Source organism: Paroedura picta, chromosome 16 (assembly GCF_049243985.1).
Source record: "Paroedura picta isolate Pp20150507F chromosome 16, Ppicta_v3.0, whole genome shotgun sequence".
Lineage (NCBI taxonomy): Eukaryota > Metazoa > Chordata > Lepidosauria > Squamata > Gekkonidae > Paroedura > Paroedura picta.
The window spans coordinates 19,736,216-19,756,998 of NC_135384.1; the positions used below are offsets into that span (position 1 = coordinate 19,736,216).

At 45.4% G+C, this 20,783-nt stretch overlaps 1 protein-coding gene across 4 annotated transcripts in view; it reads left to right on the forward strand.

Moving 5' to 3' along the window:
- MPP3 (MAGUK p55 scaffold protein 3) overlaps positions 1–20,783 on the forward strand; it is a 154,889-nt gene that overhangs the window by 54,812 nt on the left and 79,294 nt on the right. For all 4 annotated transcript variants that reach the window (XM_077312867.1, XM_077312864.1, XM_077312866.1 and 1 more), the window contains 2 exons: positions 7,677–7,758; positions 13,155–13,240. In XM_077312867.1, coding sequence (XP_077168982.1) covers positions 7,677–7,758; positions 13,155–13,240 — 168 coding nt within the window. The remainder of the gene's footprint in view (positions 1–7,676; positions 7,759–13,154; positions 13,241–20,783) is intronic.

Here is a 20,783-nt window from a genome sequence, read left to right on the forward strand (position 1 = left end):
AGTGGGAGGTAAGCATCCCAGATCACTGCTCAAATGGTCTGCAGAATGTCAGAGGGCTTTGGGGGATTTAAAGAGACTTTTCGCCATGGAGTCCATCCATAGTCATGCTTGTCCCCACATGGCCCTTTGTCCTGCAATTCAATTCAAGCGACATGGCAATGGGGGATGTGATTCTCCAGAAAGGAGGGGGATGGGCAACTCTATCCTTGTGCCTATATATCAAAGAAATTTAATGACACAGAAAGAAATTGGGCCATTTGGGAAAAGGAAGCAACCACTATCAAACTAGCAATGTCTAGCCACTATCAAACTAGCAACATTGGCTGGAGGGCTCCTCCAACTCATTCGAGGTGTGGACAGGCCATGAAAATTTGTAAACCTTGTGGCAGCCCTGAAAATTAGCCACCAAACAGATCCAGTGGGCAGAATTCTTCTCACGATTTTCATTCACCCTGAAACACTTTCCAGGGAAGTTGAATTTTCTAGCAGATGCATTGTCCTGCCTACCCCACCACAAAAGCAAGGAGGACCCAGTTGTAAATTCAGTGTTTCACCCTTCCCACCTAGGACTGACAGCCGTGACACGGAGCAGAGCGATGTAACTACAAGCCACCCCTGGATTTTGGTTGCAAAAGAATTTTGGGGGAGGGGGTAGATGCTGAATTCCAATCTTTACGCTCTTGTCTTGAGGTGAAGGAGAGGGTGTTTGGTAAGGGGGATCGCCTCTACGTTCTGGTGTCTGCTCGCCAAGAGGTTTTGAAATTATGCCACGATTCCAAAGCAGCAGGGGACTTTGGTTTTATGAAAATATTACTTTTGGTTCATAGACATCATTGGTGGCCCTCAATGTGAAAAGACAATGAGACAGGGATGTCCGGTTTGCCTCACTTCCAAACGGGTGGTAGGAAAACCAAGAGGTCTGTTTCACCCCATGGGAACACCAGTGGCACCCTCGAGAGATATTTCCATGGATTTTATCATAGACCTTCCCCCCAGCCAGGGTAAAACGGTTGTTTTGGTGGAGTCAACATGTTTTTGAAACACCTCAATACCCACCGCTTTGCTGTTCATTCAGCATGTATAAACTACACAGAATTCCTAAGCGCTGTCTTTCTGACAGAAGGTCCCACTTTGTTGCCAAGTTCTGGTGGGAGCTGCTGAAGCTTCTAGAGGTGGAGCAAGCTCTAACCTTGGAGTATCACCCCGAGATGAATGGACAGACAGAACGGGTTAATCAAATCAAAAGCCAGTCTGCTTCGCCTATCAGAATTTGCATATAATAGTGGAGTTTACACTAGTACGGGGTTCTCTCCTTTTGAAGTGGAATATGGGACAAACCTGTTGAATAGCCCCCACCTGGACCCCAGACCTTGACTATTTCCTGGACCTGAAGAAATGGGCTGCGGCATCCAAGAAGCCTGGCCGTACATAGTAGCTTCTCTGGATGCAGCCAAAGAGGACTACAAACGCTACACAGTTAAACTCTGCAGCTGGGCACCCCCTTGGAAAGTGGAGGACCAAGTGTATCTTTCTACTAAGTATATTCAGTGTCAACAACCCTCCCGCAAACTTAGTCCACAATTTGTGGGGCCTTTAATGTCTCCAGAGTGATGTGCCTGTGGAGTTAGAGCTGCCTAAGACTTATAGGAATGTGCATCCTGTTTTTCATTCCTGCCTGTTCTGCAGAGCTCCTGAACCGGACCAGTAGCATCCTCATCTCATTCTTTCCCCTCCTTCCCTTGCCATCCTCCAATCTTCCTGCTTCTCACCCTGCATCCTTACCAGATGTCATGGCTGTAAAATGCGCAGCATTTGTGAGGGTTCCTGGTGGTGGTGGTGAGGGCTCTGTGAGAAACTTATATGCTTAGTCTTGTAGTCTGAAACCTAGAAATGTATTAGCCTGAAATATTAGTTTTAACTATGCCTATGCTTAGTCTAATAAATGAAACTTTTCCCTCAATAAAAGTTTGGTTTTATTTCTGACTCACAAAGATTCTCTCAGTATGCAAGAAAGGGCCACAAGAGACAAACACTGGCACACCCTTCCTTTCCACCCACTCACAATCTGCCTAAGTTCATAAAATCAGCATTTCTGTCAGATGACTCTCTAGTCTCTGCTTAAAACCTTCCAAAGAAGAACTCAGCACCTCCTGAGGAAGCCTGTTTCACTGAGGATCCGCTCTGTCAGGAACTTCTTCTGGATGTTTAGCCAAAAATTCCTTTGAACTTTTCTCAAAGCTTATGATCATTCCAGTGGTCTTCCTTCATCAACAGCGGATCCAGATACACCCTGTTTGGGACGAAGTCTTGATCCGAACAATGTCCAAAGATGAATCCAAGGTCCATACTGCCAAAATGATAGCCACCCTACAGAGATCCAGATTCATAATGAACCCATCAACAATTTTCCCGGTGCCCACTCTGTGTCTGAAGCATTTAGGAGTTTTGGTGGATATGCATAATAGGATGATGATTGTGGCAGACAAAATAGTAATAAAAACCAGGAATCCGGTGAATTTCATCATCAAAAGCAAATGTTCATCCATCATGACTTTGGCCAAACTTTGGCTTTTGAATTTGGCTTAATGGTAGTCAGTTGGGCAGGTTACATTGAGAACTCTTCAGACCTTCCTCAGGGATTTTCAGGAAAATATCACATCTGGAACAAATATTTTAGTTTGGGATCCCACCACAGTAAAGTTGAGTTTAAAATGGTGGTCAAATTTATAGAACCTAGAACAGGGAAAGTTCTTCCTAGTGGAAGAGGAAATAGTAGTCTTCACCAATACCAGCCTGCAGGTCTGGGGTGTTACATGGGAAAGACAGCATGTCCGGGGTCAGTGGTCCATACAGGAAGCTTCTCTTCCAATAAACAATTCGAAATCAGAGCCATTTGTTTGGCCCTTCTTCATTTCAGCAGCAGGTTACTTCACAAACATGTCTTTGTCCGGAAGGACAATACCACGGCGAAATCTTACGTGAACAAACAGGGAGGGTCCAGATCATCTCCACTGCATAAAAAGGCCAAATTGATTTTAGTAGTGCAAAGTCTGATTGGCCACCAGAATCCAGAATGGCTCTGTTTGACTGCTTAGCGACTAAACAGGCAGCCTTATTAATGGAAGGTCTGAATGAACAAGTGCATATCTATGTCTTGGAAAGCCGTTGTTAGGTGACGCAGGTGGAGGAAAGCTGATCTGCTACATCCCAAAGTCAGAGCTATTCTGGTGTTTTTTTCAGGAGGGATTAGACAGGGTGTTGAAGCCTCCTACTTTGCGGAGACAGGTGGCGGCTTCAGCTACTATTATCCCCCTGGTTGGCGGAGTTCCATTAACCAGACACACTACCATGTTGCACATTTTCTGAAAGGTGTGACTTTTTTGTCTCCACTTCAAGTTCACAGGTTCCCTACTTGGAGCCTCAATACTGTTTTATCAGCACTATTGAAGAGTTCAATTGAGCCTATTCAGGAAATTTCCTTAGTTTACTTAAGAATGAAGGTTATCTTCTTAGTGGCCAACACCTCTACAAAACGAATGTCTGCTTCAGCTGATCCTATCCCTTTGTTGACAAGCAGACGCATATAAAGTTTGGCATGTTTTGGATTCCAGAAGGCACCGGGGCAGGCTCCAATATTTGGTGGACTGGAAAGAGTTCCCCATGGGGGATAAGGAGTGGGTGGATGCTGGGGATGTGAGGGCTCCCAAACTAGTGCGGGAATTTCACCGGGCATTTCCAGTGAAGCCTGGTCTGGCGGATGCTGGATGAATGGAGGAATTGTTTGGAAACCTCCAGTTTCTGCCATGGTTTATGTATGTCCTCTGAACCTGTCTGTAACCGTTTTGGGAGGTTGTCGGCAGACGAATTAGAGATCAAATTGCGAACATACGCTGGATCATGGAGAAAGCTAGGGAGTTTCAGAAGAACATCTACTTCTGCTTCCTTGACTTTGCTAAAGCCTTTGATTGTGTGGAGCACAACGAATTGTGGCAAGTTCTTAAAGAGATGAGAATACCAGAGCATCTTATTTGTCTCTTGAGAAACTTATATGTAGGTCAAGAAGCAACAGTGAGAACTGAACATGAAATCACTGATTGGTTCAAAATTGAAAAAGGAGTTTGGCAAGGCTGTATACTGTTGCCTTGCCTATTTACCTTGTATGTGGAGCATATCATGAGAAAGGCGGGATTAGAGGAGTCACAAATTGGGATCAAGATTGCAGGGAGAAATATTAACAACCTCAGATATGCAGATGATACCACTCTAATGGCAGAAAGCGAAGAGGAACTGTTGATCCTGAGTGCAAAAGTTGGCTTGAAACTCAATATCAAGAAAACAAAGATCATGGCATCAGGTCCTCTCAATTCCTGGCAAATAGATGGGGAAGAAATGGAGATAGTGACAGATTTTATTATCCTGGGCTCCAAGATCACTGCAGATGGGGACTGCAGCAAAGAAATTAAAAGTTGCTTGCTCCTGGGGAGGAAAGCTATGGCAAATCTAGACAGCATCCTAAAAAACAGAGACATCACCCTGCCAACAAAAGTGCATTTAGTCAAGGCTATGGTATTCCCAGTTGCAATGTATGGCTGTGAAAGTTGGACCATAAGGAAGGCCGAGCGTCAAAGAATTGAGGCTTTTGAACTCTGGTGCTGGAGAAGACTCTTGCGAGTCCCTTGGACTGCAAGGCGAACAAACCGGTCAGTCCTAGAGGAGATCAGCCCTGACTGCTCCTTAGAAGGCCGGATCCTGAAGATGAAACTCAAATACTTTGGCCACCTCATGAGACGGAAGGACTCCCTGGAGAAGAGCCTAATGCTGGGAGCGATCGAGGGCAAAAGAAGAAGGGGACGACAGAGAATGAGGTGGCTGGATGGAGTCACTGAAGCAGTAGGTGCAAACTTAAATGGATTCCAGGGAATGGTAGAGGACAGGAAGGCCTGGAGGATCATGGCCCATGGGGTTGCGATGGGTCGGACAGGACTTCGCACCTAACAACAGCAACAAACTATTTGGGATGTGCACTTGCTTCTGTCTGTGCTTTGCTGCAGGGTCACTGCTAGCTGCTCAGTTATCACACTTAGCTGGGCCTCACGGCCTTGCACCTGCATTCCTATCTATTATGACTGCTTGCTTTGTGAATCTTAACGGGTCTGGAGAAGGCGGGAAAACTGCTGGAATAAGTGCTGGAGTTTGTCTCATTTGCCTCGGATTCATCTATGTGCGTCCAAGGAGTTCTGCTTGAATAAACAGCCATCTTTGCATAGTGGTGTTTTATTTGCAAGTCTGTAATCCTGACAGGGAGCATTATTGGTCTTTATATATTTCACAAAGATTTAGGGCAGATCTTGCTTTTCATCTTAGAGTGATTTCCCAGTTTCTTAAAATTAAATAAATAAATGTTGTATTGATTTGTTCCATGCCTAAGCATCCAAAAGAAATTTTGTGGTACAAACTGGATGTGTGCAGAGTGCTTAAGGCCTTTCTGATTAGGACTGAATCATTCAGGAAAACTGATTCACTGTTTGTTCCTCTCACCCCTCTTAATAAAGCAGGGAAAATGTCTTCAGGGGCAATTTGCAAATGTTTCAGAGATTGCATTTCCAAATCATACAGGGCAGCAGGAGTTACCATGCCTCCTAGTATTTCAGCTCATTCAGTGTGCAGTGCTGCCACTAACGTCGCATTATACAAATTGGTTTCAGTAGACCAGATTCGCAAGGCAACTACTTGGTCGTCAATTTTGTCTTTTATTGAGCATTATAAACTGAATGATTATAAGTTCAGCTGATGCACTGTTTGGGACACAGACAACTCGGTCCCACCCGGGACTAATTGACTGCTCATACATGCCCCATCACAGATGGAGTGAAGGGAGAATGACCATTGGTTATACACTGTGAAAGGTCCTTTTCCCTGGCTTCTAGGACTCCATCCAGCCCACCCTGGGCGTCATCTGCATATACCACACCTGGTTGTTTAGTTCAGGAGCTAAGGGAAGGTTATTGATTGCTTTGAGGTTCCTTTTTCTGTCTCTCTGAATTATTCTTCCTTTGTTTTTAAAAAAGAACGAGAAAACCATGTTGTTAGTTTAGTAATGTGATAATCAAGTTTATTCCTGGTTATGGAAGTATCAAAAATGAAAGAGGAAGAGGTGGTTCCAGCAAGGGAGACAGGAAGAGGAAGAAGTTGTTCCTGCTTCCCTAGCAACAGCAGTGAGAACCACCCATCACGGATGGAGTCCTAGAGTCCAGGGAGAAGGACCCTTCATAGTGAGTAACCAGTGGTCAATCCCCATACTTAGGTTTACAGCAGCATGGGTGCGTGGAATTTCTGACTGTGGTTTAGTGCAGAAGGGAGAAAAGGCAGATCTTTTATTGTGCCTGTCTTTTCCCATTTACAGCAGCTTGGGGTAGGTGGATAGAATTTCTGATAGAGATCTAGAAAAAAGAATTTTAAATCCTTTCTTTCATCATGTTGTGGCCCAGACATTAGCTGGGTGGAGTCTGCACAGGGCTTTTATTCCAATCCCAGGTCGATTCAGTCCCTGCCATCTCCACTGAATGCGATTTCCAGTTTGATTTTGTCTGATTTAAATTTTCGCTCTGCAACAAGCATGATTAATTTGGAGTGACTCTAACTTTATCATGCAATATCCTGGAATGGTTTTAACCCTCAAAATTTGAAGAATCGGATTGAGAAAGCATGAGAAAGCATGCAGAGCTCCAGCTGCTTCGAATTTGTTCCTGGGAAGCCCTGATTGGCCAAGGCTGCCCAGGTGACAAGCTTGTCTTAAAGGGGAAGCCCCTAATTTCTCTCAGCAGAAGCTGTCAGTAGAGATTTGCCTCTTGGATTTATTTCCTCTCCTCTGCTTCTCCGATCCTCTCCCCCCCACCCCTTCAGGAAAAGAAAGAAAGAGGCTCCGGCTGTGCTTGGCTCCCCCCTCCTCTTCTGAACTTCCCTAACTATGTGCAGAACACTTTTTTGTTTCAATGGGGGGGGGGAGGAAGACCCAAGTTCAAATCGATCTGGATTCAGCAGGATCCACAATGGAATAAACAAGTGCAGATTCAGCCCTGGCCTCTCTGTCTTCTTGTAGGTCCAAATTGTACTTCTGGTCGTTATTGTTATGCAACTTCAGTATCTCAAGTTGTTTGGTTCTGTTTGTGTGCACTGTGTGTTTGGGACTTGTGGCCAGCTGCTAAAATGAATTCTTTCCACTGCCTGTTAAGCATATATTCTTTTAGCGTTTCTCCAGGAATTTAGAAGAATCACCACTTACCTTTCTACAAGGAGACAAATATTTGACTGGATTATTAGGTGGATTCTATCTGGGAGAAGGAATGGGATGGGATCGTTTCCTGTCCGGTCCTCAAATGTGTTTCTCGATAGATAAGGAGTGGAGGAAGATTTATTGGCTAATCTTAAAACTATTGTGAAACTAATTAATTGCCATGAATCTCAGGTTATTTTCTGAGAATGGGAGTCGCACAGAATTTCCAGCACAGTTCATTACCGAGCTACAGTGTCCTTATTTGCTTGGATGATATACCAGTTTTGACTGTCAGAGATGATTCTTGGCTTTTTGGGGTGAATTAAGAGAATCTCATCAAGCACCTTGTCAAAATGTTATGGGCAAATGTGGCATGTTGTTGAATGTCTCCTCTTCATTCCAGGGCGCAACCATCCGGCGAGATGAGCACACTGGTGCTGTAATTGTAGCACGGATCATGAGGGGCGGGGCAGCTGATCGCAGTGGTATGTGTCTTCCTGTGTTACAGTTTCTTTCTGGCTGATAACACTGAAACATTCACTTTGTTCATATTGGTTGATTCTGCAAGGGTGGAAAACACTGGGAGGATGGTCATATGGCAGCGGGGGAATCCCCACTTCCACATGACATTGCTGCTGGGGCGGGCCTTTCCCAGGCCTGGTGCACGTTAGTCCACCATTCCCCCTTAGGTGTCCCAGGGGTCAACTGGGCCTAACCCGGCAGAGGCCTGTGTGGATGTGGAAGGCCCAACTCCTTCCCCTCCTACTTTGGTCTTTGTAATGAGACCAAAGTACAATAGCCTCAGTCTTGCCATTTATGTTTCTATAGAGAGTTCAGGCTTTATTTGATCTAGAATCCACATAGTTGCATTTTGGCAGTCCCCAATATCCGTAAGCCTCTCATCCAATACCACATTTCAAATGAGAAAGGGGTATGATGTTATGTTTCTTTATGGAGTTATAGTCTCTGACAGGCCTATTATTTCCCCATAAAGAAAACCAATGAAAAGGATAAGAAGAAACAAAGAAGGGTAAATGGAAATAACTTGTTTTTCAAAAATTACAAGCATTGGTTTATATGTGAAGAGCAAATGTGGGTTCCTAAAAGTTTCCTCCTCCCAGTTGCTAAGCTAGGGGTAGTCAAACTGCGGCCTTCCAGATGTCCATGGACTCCAATTCCCAGGAGCCCCTGCCAGCGAATGCTGGCAGGGGCTCCTGGGAATTGTAGTCCATGGACATCTGGAGGGCCGCAGTTTGACTACCCCTGTGCTAAGCCAAAGGCAAAAAGAAATGACAGTTCTGAGCATAAATCTTGTCAGCAGTGCCTTTTGGCAACAGAGAAGGCCCCACTAGGGCCCTGGGCTACGCCACCCTGTACTTCCTGTTCAAAGTGACCCTCCAATAAAATTAGTTCCTGAACGGGGCTCATTTCACATTATTGCTTGTTTTGGGCATTTCTGTCAGAAATATACCCAAGGCAGATCACAAAGGACAGGTAGTAAGAACAGGCGACCCTCTCAGTTCCCCCCCTCATCTACAGAACTAACGGACCCAACCTGAGGGCAGGGGTGAACTTTCTAAAGTTGTTTTCTAATTCTGTTTCATTCTGACCCCCTTAATGTTAGTACGGTGTTCAGTTTCTTGATACTAGTGCATTTAATTTCTTCTTAAAGTTAGAAAAAGCTTCTTTAAGCTTCGAAGGCAGCAGATTTTTATCTTTTTAAGTGTTTATAGATGGCACAAAATAAAAACAGGTTGTGGTGTGTAGAGCTGTCAGACAGGGACAAATTGTGCTTGCATCATGCATCAAAGTCAAGAAATGGGCTACAGCAACAATAAAGAATAAATACTACAGTGCTGTCCTAAGCAGAATTTCACCCTTTTAAGTACATTGAAGTTAATGATCTTAGATGGGTTGTAACGCTCCTTTAGGGTGGCATGGTAAGTTGAAGAACTAGGAGATGGGGAGGCAGCAGAAATGCTCTTTTGCCCAGGGAACTGTTTGGTCCGGGGATAGTTGAGCATAAATTGTGGCACACAAAACTGTTCACTATCCTCCCCCTCCCCATCCACAGTCTTGCATAAAAATAATGGAAGGAAAAATTGCTTTTCTTCTGATATGTTGTGGAGGATGATGACCAATGAATGATGACCAAAAATCATATTTCACTCTGCAAATACCTGCAAAATCCAGTGTTGCATGTCACAGGGACTGCTCTGTGCCTAGCATCGCTAAGTGCCTGGAGATAAAATTGTTCTGTCCCCTTAAAATAGAATATTATTTTACCAAATGACGTTGTATATCTCCATGCCATTAAAAGCTTCTGCTGTCCATTTTGCCAGGCCTGTTGGCATCCTTATACTTGTGATTCAAGTGGCTTGTTTTTGTTGGGGTGGGGTGGGGATGGCTGCTACTGCAGCAAGGGTTTAGCTGTTTTCCACATTCACAGTTATTATGAACTGGACCAACTGGTTATTCTTCTTTTTGAATAGCATACATATCTTCAGCAAAAAATTAAAGTAATGCACTGAGACAGTGTCCATCTATATGTCTATCTGTCATCTGCCACCCATAGCCCCCAACTGTGGATAGCTAAATCCACAGATTGGGGCAATGTCGAAGCTAAACAGATTTTCCTTCAAACTTGGGACACTCCCCAGTAGGGATGTGTGCCTTGGCTCGGCCGACAAACCAGCACGAGGTGGTCTGAGGCAGAAAACCCTTTGGCCAAGGTGGCTGTTTTGAGGCTGGGGATGCTCATCCCTCCCCCTCATCCCCCAGAGGAGGAGGAGGAGGACAACAAGAACCTGCCCACCCCCTCCACTCCAAATACAACAAGAACAACAACAATCCAATAACGCAATTTCAGTGATCATAAACAATACAACAGGAACGGAACCCAGCCAAGGCCCCCAGAGAGGACAGACTGGTTCAGGCCATGGAGGGATGTCTGAGACTTGTTGACGGTCTCAAGCAAACGCCTGGTGGAGGAGCTCCCTTTTGCAGGATCTGTGGAATTTTTGTTCAGGCAGGGCTCTGATTTCTTCAGGGAGCTCGTTCCACCAGGTGGGGGCTAGGACAGAAAATATTCTGGCCCTCGTTGAAGACCGACGTGCTTGTTTGGGGCCAGGTATCACCAGCCGGTTGGCATTGGCAGAGCATAATGCTCTTTTGGGGGTATAGGCGGAGAGACGGTCTCTTAGGTACACTGGGCCCAGACCGCTTATGGCCCATTCTATGGGCCCTGTAGTTCCAGGGATCCCACAGTACTGTATGATTATTTTTTGGTGGTTTCTTTTTTATGTGAAGGAAGTGTAAGTTCAGGGTAATACTAGTAAATGTTCTCAGCACAGTGAAGCTGTCAGTCGCTTTCAAAGTTTCAACTATCCCACCTCTGCTGAGGTCCCACCAAACTGGCTCTGGCACTACAGGCCCTGCAAATCCTTAGTGGGGCTGATGAGAACAAAGCTCCATCCCTCAGAGCTGAAGGACAGCAGCAGCAGTGGAGAAGGAGGCCAGGTGCCACGCCAGGCCTGGCAGATATGTCAGAATGGCCTACAGTGGACACTGTCTCTGCACAGGGCCATGGTGGTGGAGGACACGGGCATCCACCAGCGCCTGGCTATGGCAGAGGACAATGCAGGGCTTAAAGTTGATGGCGGGGCATGGAACCACCCCAAGCTTGGCAATGGGGTGGGGATGGGTTTCCCCTGCAAATCAGTCGCAGGCTGTAAGAAGATAATCAATTCTGGATAATCAGCTGCAGTGGGGGGAGAGATTCCCTTCCCTGTGAATCCTGTGGGTCCCCACTTTTCATCTATCTCACCTATCAGCTATGTAATCCATCCATTATTAAAAGGAAATACTTTTACTCAGAAATATCAACATTATGAGAGATAAACCATCACTACCACAATCCTAATTAGAGTTTTACTTCTCTAAAACCATTGAAAAGAAAAAGCGTAATTCTGTTTCTGATAGATTCAGGTAGGTTGTGTTGATCTGAAGCAGCAGATCAAAGTTGGAGTCCATTTGCACCTTTAAGATCAACAAAGATTTATTCATGGAATAAGCTTTCAGGTGCATGCACCCTTCATCATGCACCCAAAAGCTCATTTTACCCATGGTTCCTCTTAATATTTGTGAAACTGGCTGAGGGTTGGAGTGTGTCCAGGGTGTCCGAGTTGATTGGCCTAACCCCTACAGCTCCCGCCCACTCCACATGGTGCACCGTAGCACCTGACATGCCAATGAGCCACTGACTCAGGAGGCCATGCTGAACATGCCGTGGTTCCTGACAAGGAGTGGTGGCAAACCCTCCTAGTAGCGCCACTGATAATGGCGGCAAACCCTCTGACAAGGTGCCGCGGATGCGCACCCTGCCCAACTCTGAGCAGGCCGAGACGCCCGTGAACATTTTCCTCGGAGAGAACCACACCGCTCGGAGGCACATGGGAAAAACACACCCAAGAAGGAACCACGCTGCCCAACCGCTGCCAACGCTCACGAGCACAACACCGCAGAGACAACCACACCGTTCGCCAAGGCCCACTAAAGGAACAGGGGAGACCGTGCCGCCCGAACACTGCCGACCCACACTGCGCCCATGCAGCACAAAAAGAATGCAAACCCATGCCCGCCGCATCGTGCTCCAACATGCCCCCTCTGCTACACTCTCTGCCCCTGCCGCAAGCACACTGTCACCAACATCCGCGCCGCTGGTCTGCTGCCAACTTCAGGTACGCCCGCTGCTGCCCTGCCACCGCCATGCCTGACGCTCCCCGCTCCACCTACTTTCACCCCTGGAAGGTCCCTGGCAGCCACCAGAACCCTCGGCGGCTCCAGCTGCCCCCCCCCCCCGGCCTCTCTGCTGCTAGCGACCGCTGTATTTAGCCTAGTACCTTGAATAAAACTGTTTCACATGTCACTAGAAGAATGTTTCTATCTGCATCATTTCCCACAGGTTCTGTTTCTTGGTCACCCTAGTGTGTGGTGGAGTCATCTGGCCCTTTTTTATTGATTGTAATAAGTATAATACTGCCTGCAATAATAATCACAACTTACATCCAGAAATGGAACCTCCTTTTAGCTGACAGTGATCCAGATGATGCTCTTGCAAAAGTTCTGACTGTTGCATTTAATGGTATTACCTCTTAATGAAAATATCCACATAAAACTCATCACTTTTGTATTTCTGAATGTTTGTTTGTACATTACTATTCATGCAGTTGTCTGTTTTCTAATGACTTGTTAGTTTATGAGTGTTAATAAAAGAATGGAATGAAATGGAGAATGGTTTTATGTATTATATATATATACGCTGTGGCTCAGTGGCAGAATACACGCTTTTCAGCTTTAGCTGGGAATCTCAGGTAATAAGTTGGGAGAGACGGCCTGATAGCCAGGGTACTGAGACTGTTAGAGCATGTCCTTCCTTTGTGGCAGGCCTCTGTGTGTGTCCATATGATTCAGCAGGCAATGGAGTTTAATGTTCCTCATTGAGAAGATCCAGTGACTCCTGAGTTCTGCCACCTAGAAAACCATTGCAGGTTTGAATATTTGACCACTTTGGCCAGGGTCTGTTTTTGGTTTCTTCAATGAGCTGTGGAAGGTACGCAACCTGTGGGAGCGTTTCTTGCATCAGAGAATATGTGTTTGTATATAAAGTGCCATCAAGCCCCAGCTAACTTGTGGCAACCCCAGCAAGGGGCTTTCAAGGCAGCTGAGAAGGAAGGGTGGTTTGTATTGCCTCCCTCTGCAGACCTTGCCTTGGTAGTCTTTCCAGTCCTTGGCTTTCCAGTACTTGAGATCAGGCTAACACCGTGCTGCTAGCCCTCCCATTACACCTTTTAACATACTTTTGCCTTCCTTTCCTTCTTAGGTCTCGTGCACGTAGGTGATGAGCTGCGTGAAGTGAATGGCGTTGCTGTTCTCCACAAACGGCCCGAGGAGATAAGCCAGATTTTGGTTGGTTCCAGTTTTCTTCTCTATCAGTTGGCAGTGACTTGGTGTTCAGGGATGGGGACTTAGTCCCGTCTGACTGGTGGCTGCTCTGGGTAGGGGAGGAAGCTGCTTTGACAGAGAAGGGCTTTTGAGCCACAGCCACATCATCGGTTGGCACATGACAGCCGAATGATTAGAGTGTTGAACTAAGAACTGGGAGAACCAGGTTCAAATCTACATTCTGCTTGGGAAGCCTGCTAGGTTATCTTGGGCCAGTAACACCCTCTCAGTGCACTGGTTAAGAGTAGCAGCTTCTAATCTGGGAAGCCATGTTTGATCTTCCACTCCACATGCAGTCAGGTGGGTCACATTGTGCTAGTCACAGTTCTGTTAAAGCTGTTCTGACAGCAGATCTGTCAGAGCTTTGAGCCCCACTTACCTCACAGGATGTCTGTTGTGGGGAGAGGAAAGGAAGTCGATTGTAAAAGTAGGGTATAAAAACCAACTCCTCCTACTCTTCCTCTTCCTCCTCCCCTGCCTCACGAGGTTTTTGCCAGGATATATGGAAAATATTTTTAGTTGCTTAAGGTAACCATGGGGGAGAAATGCAGAATATAAATGAATTAGAATAAATAGATAAACATTGTTACATTGTTTTGCAACTCTTCTCTCTTCCCTACATGCTCTTTGTGTTCTGGATGTAAGACAGGGTATGCGTGCATGGCTTACTCTTGCTCCTGGATCCAGTTTATTCCTCCATTGTCATTCTCTGTGTTGGCAGAGCTGATATGTGTGACTGTTTTCTGTGTCTGACCCATGCTGGTGCATAGCCTTCCAGAAGAGGCTGGGAGGGTGGGGGTTTACCTTCCTGGATTTCCAGCAAGGCTGGAGAAGGAAATTATTCTGTTGGGTTAGTCTATGCTGAAGGTGTGATAGCTTTCCAGGTTAGTGTTTGAGTATATATCTCTGTGCCTGTACACTGTTTTATTGTTTTTCTACGTTGTTGTTAACCCACAAAGGGTCTTGAATTTCCCAGGAGAATGGCAGGCATATAAATATTTTTAAAAAAGAAAGCCACCAAGTGCATCTGTCAGAGAGAATGGCCAACCTCTCCGAGGGCATCTTATTCTCTTAGCCCCCATCCTTCCATGTACAAGGGCACGAAATAATTCATGGATGAAATCCTCCCTCCACATCAGATCTTCCAGCTACAAATAGGATCCAACCAGCCATCCTTCCAATCATTCTCAGCCCATTTTTCTCCATGATTCTATGTCCCCCCCCCCTTTTTTTCCTAGCAGAAAGTCTGCCTGGATCCAAAGCCTAACCAAGTAAGGAACCAGTGGGATCTGATTTCCATTCTCTTTCATTTTGCCTTAGTGCCTTCCCCTGGCCCAGGTTTTCTGAAGGTTTCCCAAATGGGTGACAGTTAATTAATTTTTAATATATTTTTTAAATGGTTAAACATTTATTGGGTGATATGACCATATATGGTCATGTTGACTCCCACCTTCCCAAAAGGCCAGTGATGGGCCTGGAGGGGTGGCAAGGGGAGGGGCACGGCCAGGGCATGTTCAAAGCTATGTTTCCCAGCCATAGTCTGCACGATCATGCCATGTTTCAGGGGTTTCTCAATGGTAAACAAGTTGAGAAAGGCTGCCCTAACCACACTCAACATTTTGTTTTAAGATTTTTCTCATAGTCCCCAGAAGATTCTTTTAATTGGGAACGCCAATTTCCTGCCATACTAGCACTGCAGAGACCCACTTAGGGTGCCAACTTTGGCACAGGGTTAATTACATAGTCATGTGGTGCACCTCTTCCAAGCCAAAAAGGAGATGACGTGTGTGGCAACTCCCACGTTGAGGACCTAAAAAAGTCCTTGTCGACGCTGATGCAATTAGCTTTGCCGACGCACATGTCTCTCCCAAATGAAGCGAGTACAGCAAAAATTGGCTCAGCAAGATTGTAGAGTAGCCAAGGGCACCTTAATCACTAGTGCTGTCTTCCTGTTGTTGTTTTTTTTTAATGGAGAATATTCCAAGGGAAGGGGGAACATTATGGAATTTTAGTTTGCCTAAACTAAATGAGATGAGAATATTAGAAAGATAGGACTAGAACCGTTTGGGAAGAAAAGATCTAGGTCAAGGGGACCTTTCTTAGCCTGTGGGCCTATTAGGAATTCTGACACACCACGGTGGGAGCAGTCATAAATAGCTGCTCCAAAATGTCTGCTGAAGTGGGTGGAGCCAGCACAAAATGGCTGTTGCAGCTTGCCTTTAGTCGTACAAGTGAAGATCTTTGTGGTATGATGGCAGCTTCTGCCAAAGCAACATTTTTTAAAAAATCTGCACAGCCAATCAGATCTCCAGTACCAGTCAGAACCCTCGCAGGGCAAAAACCATAGCTTGCCCTGCCCACTTCCTATAATCTGTTGGTGGATAGAATCATAGAATGATAGAGTTGGAAGGGGCCATACAGGCCATCTAGTCCAACCCCCTGCTCAACACAGGATTAGCCCAAAGCATCCTAAAGCATCCAAGAAAAGTGTGTATCCAACCTTTGCTTGAAGACTGCCAGTGAGGGGGAGCTCACCACCTCCTTAGGCAGCCTATTCCACTGCTGAACTACTCTGACTGTGAAAATTTTTTCCTGATATCTATCCTATATCGTTGTACTTGAAGTTTAAACCCATTACTGCGTGTCCTCTCCTCTGCAGCCAACAGAAACAGCATCCTGCCCTCCTCCAAGTGACAACCTTTCAAATACTTAAAGAGGGCTATCATGTCCCCTCTCAACCTCCTTTTCTCCAGGCTGAACATTCCCAAGTCCCTCAACCTATCTTCATAGGGCTTGGTCCCTTGACCCCAGATCATCTCCGTCGCTCTCCTCTGTACCCTTTCAATTTTATCTACGTCCTTCTTGAAGTGAGGCCTCCAGAACTGCACACAGTACTCCAGGTGTGGCCTGACCAGTGCCGTATACAATGGGACTATGACATCTTGTGATTTTGATGTGATGCCCCTGTTGATACAGCCCAAAATGGCATTCGCCTTTTTTACCGCTGCATCACAGTGCCTGCTCATGTTTAGTTTACAATCCACAAGTACTCCAAGGTCTCGTTCACACACAGTGTTACCTAGAAGCGTATCCCCCATTCAGTAGGCATGCTTTTCATTTTTCTGACCCAGATGCAGAACTTTACACTTATCTTTATTAAATTGCATCATGTTCTCATTTGCCCATTTTTCCATTGTGTTCAGATCTCGTTGAACTCTATCTTCCGGAGTATTTGCCAGTCCTCCCAATTTGGTGTCATCTGCAAACTTGATGAGTAGTCCCTCCACCCCCTCATCTAGATCATCAATAAATACGTAAAAAAGTACCCCGCTACTCACCTCTCTCCAGTCTGATGAAACACCATTGACAACAACTCTTAGGCTTAATACTGCGTTGAGCAGGGGGTTGGACTAGATGGCCTGTATGGCCCCTTCCAACTCTATGATTCTATGATTCTATGATTCTAACTCTTTGAGTGCGGTTCTCTAACCAATACCCTATCCACCTGACTATCTGAAAATCCAGATTGCAGTCCTTCAACTTATCCATCAGAACATCATGGGGAACCTTGTCAAAAGCTTTACTAAAATCCAAGTAAATGACATCAACCGAATTTCCATGATCCAGCAAACCTGTTACTTGGTCAAAAAAGGAAACCAGGTTGGTCTGGCAAGACCTGTTGGAGACAAATCCATGCTGACTTCCTTGGATCACCAAATTGTCCTCCAGATGTTTGCAGATCGCTCCCTTTAATATCTGCTCTATTATCTTCCCCACAACAGAGGTCAGACTCAGAAAAGGTGTCATTGTGTGTTGAGGATCTCAATCTAGATAGTAGGGCTTTCTTCCCGAGTCAGATTAGAACACGAGAGGTCTTGTACTGCCTCACTCATATTTCTTCACCTAGTCCAGGATTCAGCTTTGACCTTCTTCATGGAGTAGATGGTGAGGTAATGAAGATGGATGGGTCCACTCTTAGGGTTCCTGTCCTGCCTGTTCTCTAGGATCTTGAATGAGAGGCACGGAATACACTCTCAAACTTTGCAGCTATCATGGAAACCCTGGAGGCATGTCTTCCCTCAATGATTTTCATCTCCTTCTGAGGATTCTTCCCCTCTTAAAGAGAAGTCGTGGGTCAGTGACAGAACATCTGCTTGGCATGCACAAGGTCCCAAGTTGAATCCCCACCTTTTCTAGTTGAAATGATCAGGTACTAGATGATGGGAAAGATCTCAGCCTGAAGCCTTGGAGAGCGGCTGGCAGTATAAGTAGACAGTATTGATTGTGATGGATCAAGGGTCAGACTGAGTACAAGGCAGCTTCCCGCAATCACGTTGATGTTTAACCAAGACCTGTCTTGGCACCGGATCCCCACAACCGCACTCGAATTTTCATTAAAGGCCCTCAGTTCTGCATTACAAGAATCATGCAAATATATGAATAAAAATATTAATCTCCCCCAGGCTTTGGTTTTGGTGGATTACAGATTGACTGATAGAGCAAATGTGACCAGGCTGAGTCAGTGATAGGCACTGTAAGTAATGCATATGTTTAACAATTTATCAGAATGAAATGATTTTATATGGATAAGGAATGGTGAATTGAGAAGAGGATGCAGCAATTTACAGGTGAAATAGTTTTGCGAAAGAAGATTCCCCCAAGACCTTTCAACAAATTGCCCATCAACAGTTCATTTTCAAAATCATCTCTTTTGACTCAGCCCTTTGGCCTTCTGCACAGGGATAGTTTGAAGAAGAAGAGTTGGTTTTTATACTGTGCTTTTTGAAAGTGGCTTATTGCCTTCCCTTCCTTTCCCATAACAGACATCCTATAAGATAGGTGGGGCTGAGAGAGCTATGACAGGACTGCTCAGCCAGAACAACACTATCAGGACTGTGACTAGCCCAAGGTCACTCAGCTGGCTGCATGTGGAGGAGCAGGGAATCAAACCCAGCTCGCCAGATTAGATGCTCCAGGCTTCTTTTTGTTATGCTAAAATGATCACGTAAATTAATAGTAGTTTAGCCCAGTAGGTAACAGCATAATCTTATTTTTATTTATTTTACTGTACTTATATACTGTCCAGGGCTGAATCTGCACGGAGCTTTTATTCCAATACCAGGTTGAGTCAATCTCTGCTGTCTACACCGAATGCAATTTCCATTTTGATTTTGGGCGATTTAAATGTTTCATCTGCAAGAAGCATGATTGATCCGGATCCTACCTTTCCCCCGCGATATCTTGGAGTGGATATAACCCTCAAAATTTGAAAAATTGGCATGAGTAAGCATGAAGCTCTCTGATTTCCACAAAATAACTTGCTGCCAAGCCTCCAATGTTGTAGAAAACCCCTGATTTGCCAGGGCGTCAGTCCCTGGTTCTCAGGTTGCAAGGCTTCCCTTAAAAGGGAAGTGCTAACTTCTCTCAGCAGAAGCTCTAGAAGCCCTAACTTCTCTCGGCAGAGATTTTCCTCTTGGATTTTATCTCTCTTTCCTTGCTGTCTCCAATCCCCCCTGCCCCTTCAAGAAAAGAAAGAAAAAGTATCCTGCTGTGCTTGTCTTCCCCCCTCTGCTTCCCTAATCACGTGCAGAATACTTTTTGTTTCAATGGGGAAGGGGGGATAGAGGAAGACCCGAGTTTAAATCGATCTGAATTCAGCAGCAAAGTTAGTGCAGAATTAGCCAATATAATAATCTTGGTGTAATCAGCCCAAATAATAATCTTGGTTTACATTTATAATGGACTAGCTTCAAAGCCCGTTCCTAGAATCATAGAATCATAGAGTTGGAAGGGGCCATACAGGCAATCTAGTCCAACCCCCTGCTCAATGCAGGATTAGCCCTAAGCATCCTAAAGCATCCAAGAAAAGTGTGTATCCAACCTTTGCTTGAAGACTTCCAGTGAGGGGGAGCTCACCACCTCCTTAGGCAGCCTATTCCACTGCTGAACTACTCTGACTGTGAAAAACTTTTTCCTGATATCTAGCCTATATCGTTGTACTTGAAGTTTAAACGCATTACTGCGTGTCCTCTCCTCTGCAGCCAACAGAAACAGCATCCTGCCCTCCTCCAAGTGACAACCTTTCAAATACTTAAAGAGGGCTATCATGTCCCCTCTCAACCTCCTTTTCTCCAGGCTGAACATTCCCAAGTCCCTCAACCTATCTTCATAGGGCTTGGTCCCTTGGCCCCAGATCATCTTCGTCACTCTCCTCTGTACCCTTTCAGTTTTATCTACGTCCTTCTTGAAGTGAGGCCTCCAGAACTGCACACAGTACTCCAGGTGTGGTCTGACCAGTGCCGTATACAATGGGACTATGACATCTTGTGATTTTGATGTGATGCCTCTGTTAATACAGCCCAAAATGGCATTTGCCTTTTTTACCGCTGCATCACACTGCCTGCTCTTGTTTAGTTTACAATCCACAAGTACCCCAAGGTCTCGTTCACACACAGTGCTACCTAGAAGCGTATCCCCCATCCAGTAGGCATGCTTTTCATTTTTCTGACCCAGATGCAGAACTTTACACTTATCTTTATTGAATTGCATCTTGTTCTCATTTGCCCATTTTTCCATTGTGTTCAGATCTCGTTGAACTCTGTCTCTATCTTCTGGAGTATTGGCCAGTCCTCCCAATTTGGTGTCATCTGCAAACTTGATGAGTAGTCCCTCCACCCCCTCATCTAGATCATTAATAAATATGTTAAAAAGTACCGGGCCAAGCACCGAGCCCTGAGGTACCCCGCTATTCACCTCTCTCCAGTCTGATGAAACACCATTGACAACAACTCTTTGAGTGCGGTTCTCTAACCAATTCCCTATCCACCTAACTATCTGAAAATCCAGATTGCAGTCCTTCAACTTATCCATCAGAACATCATGGGGAACCTTGTCAAAAGCTTTACTAAAATCCAAGTAAATGACATCAACCGAATTTTCCCGATCCAGCAAACCTGTTACTTGGTCAAAAAAAGAAACTAGGTTGGTCTGGCAGGACCTGTTGGAGACAAATCCATGCTGACTTCCTTGGATCACCAAATTGTCCTCCAGATGTTTGCCGATCGCTCCCTTTAATATCTGCTCCATTACCTTCCCCACAACACAGGTCAGACTCACTGGTCTGTAGTTTCCTGGGTCATCCTTCCTCCCTTTTTTGAAGATCGGAATAACGTTTGCTCTTTTCCAGTCCTCCGGGACATCTCCAGTCCTTAAAGAGGTTCCGAAGATGATGGACAAGGGCTGTGCAAGTTCTCTGGAAAGTTCTTTGAGTACTCTCGGGTGCATTTCATCTGGACCAGGGGATTTGAACTCATCCAGTGCAGCTAAATGCCTCTCGACAACCTCTCTATCCATGTTAACCTGCCACCCAGACACTATCCTTTGGCTACAGCCATCTCTAGATGTGCCTAAACACTTTGACCTGTGGGAAAAAACTGATGTAAAATAGGCACTAAGCCTTTCTGCTTTCTCTGCATCTTTCGTTAGAGTTTGTCCATCTGCACCCAAC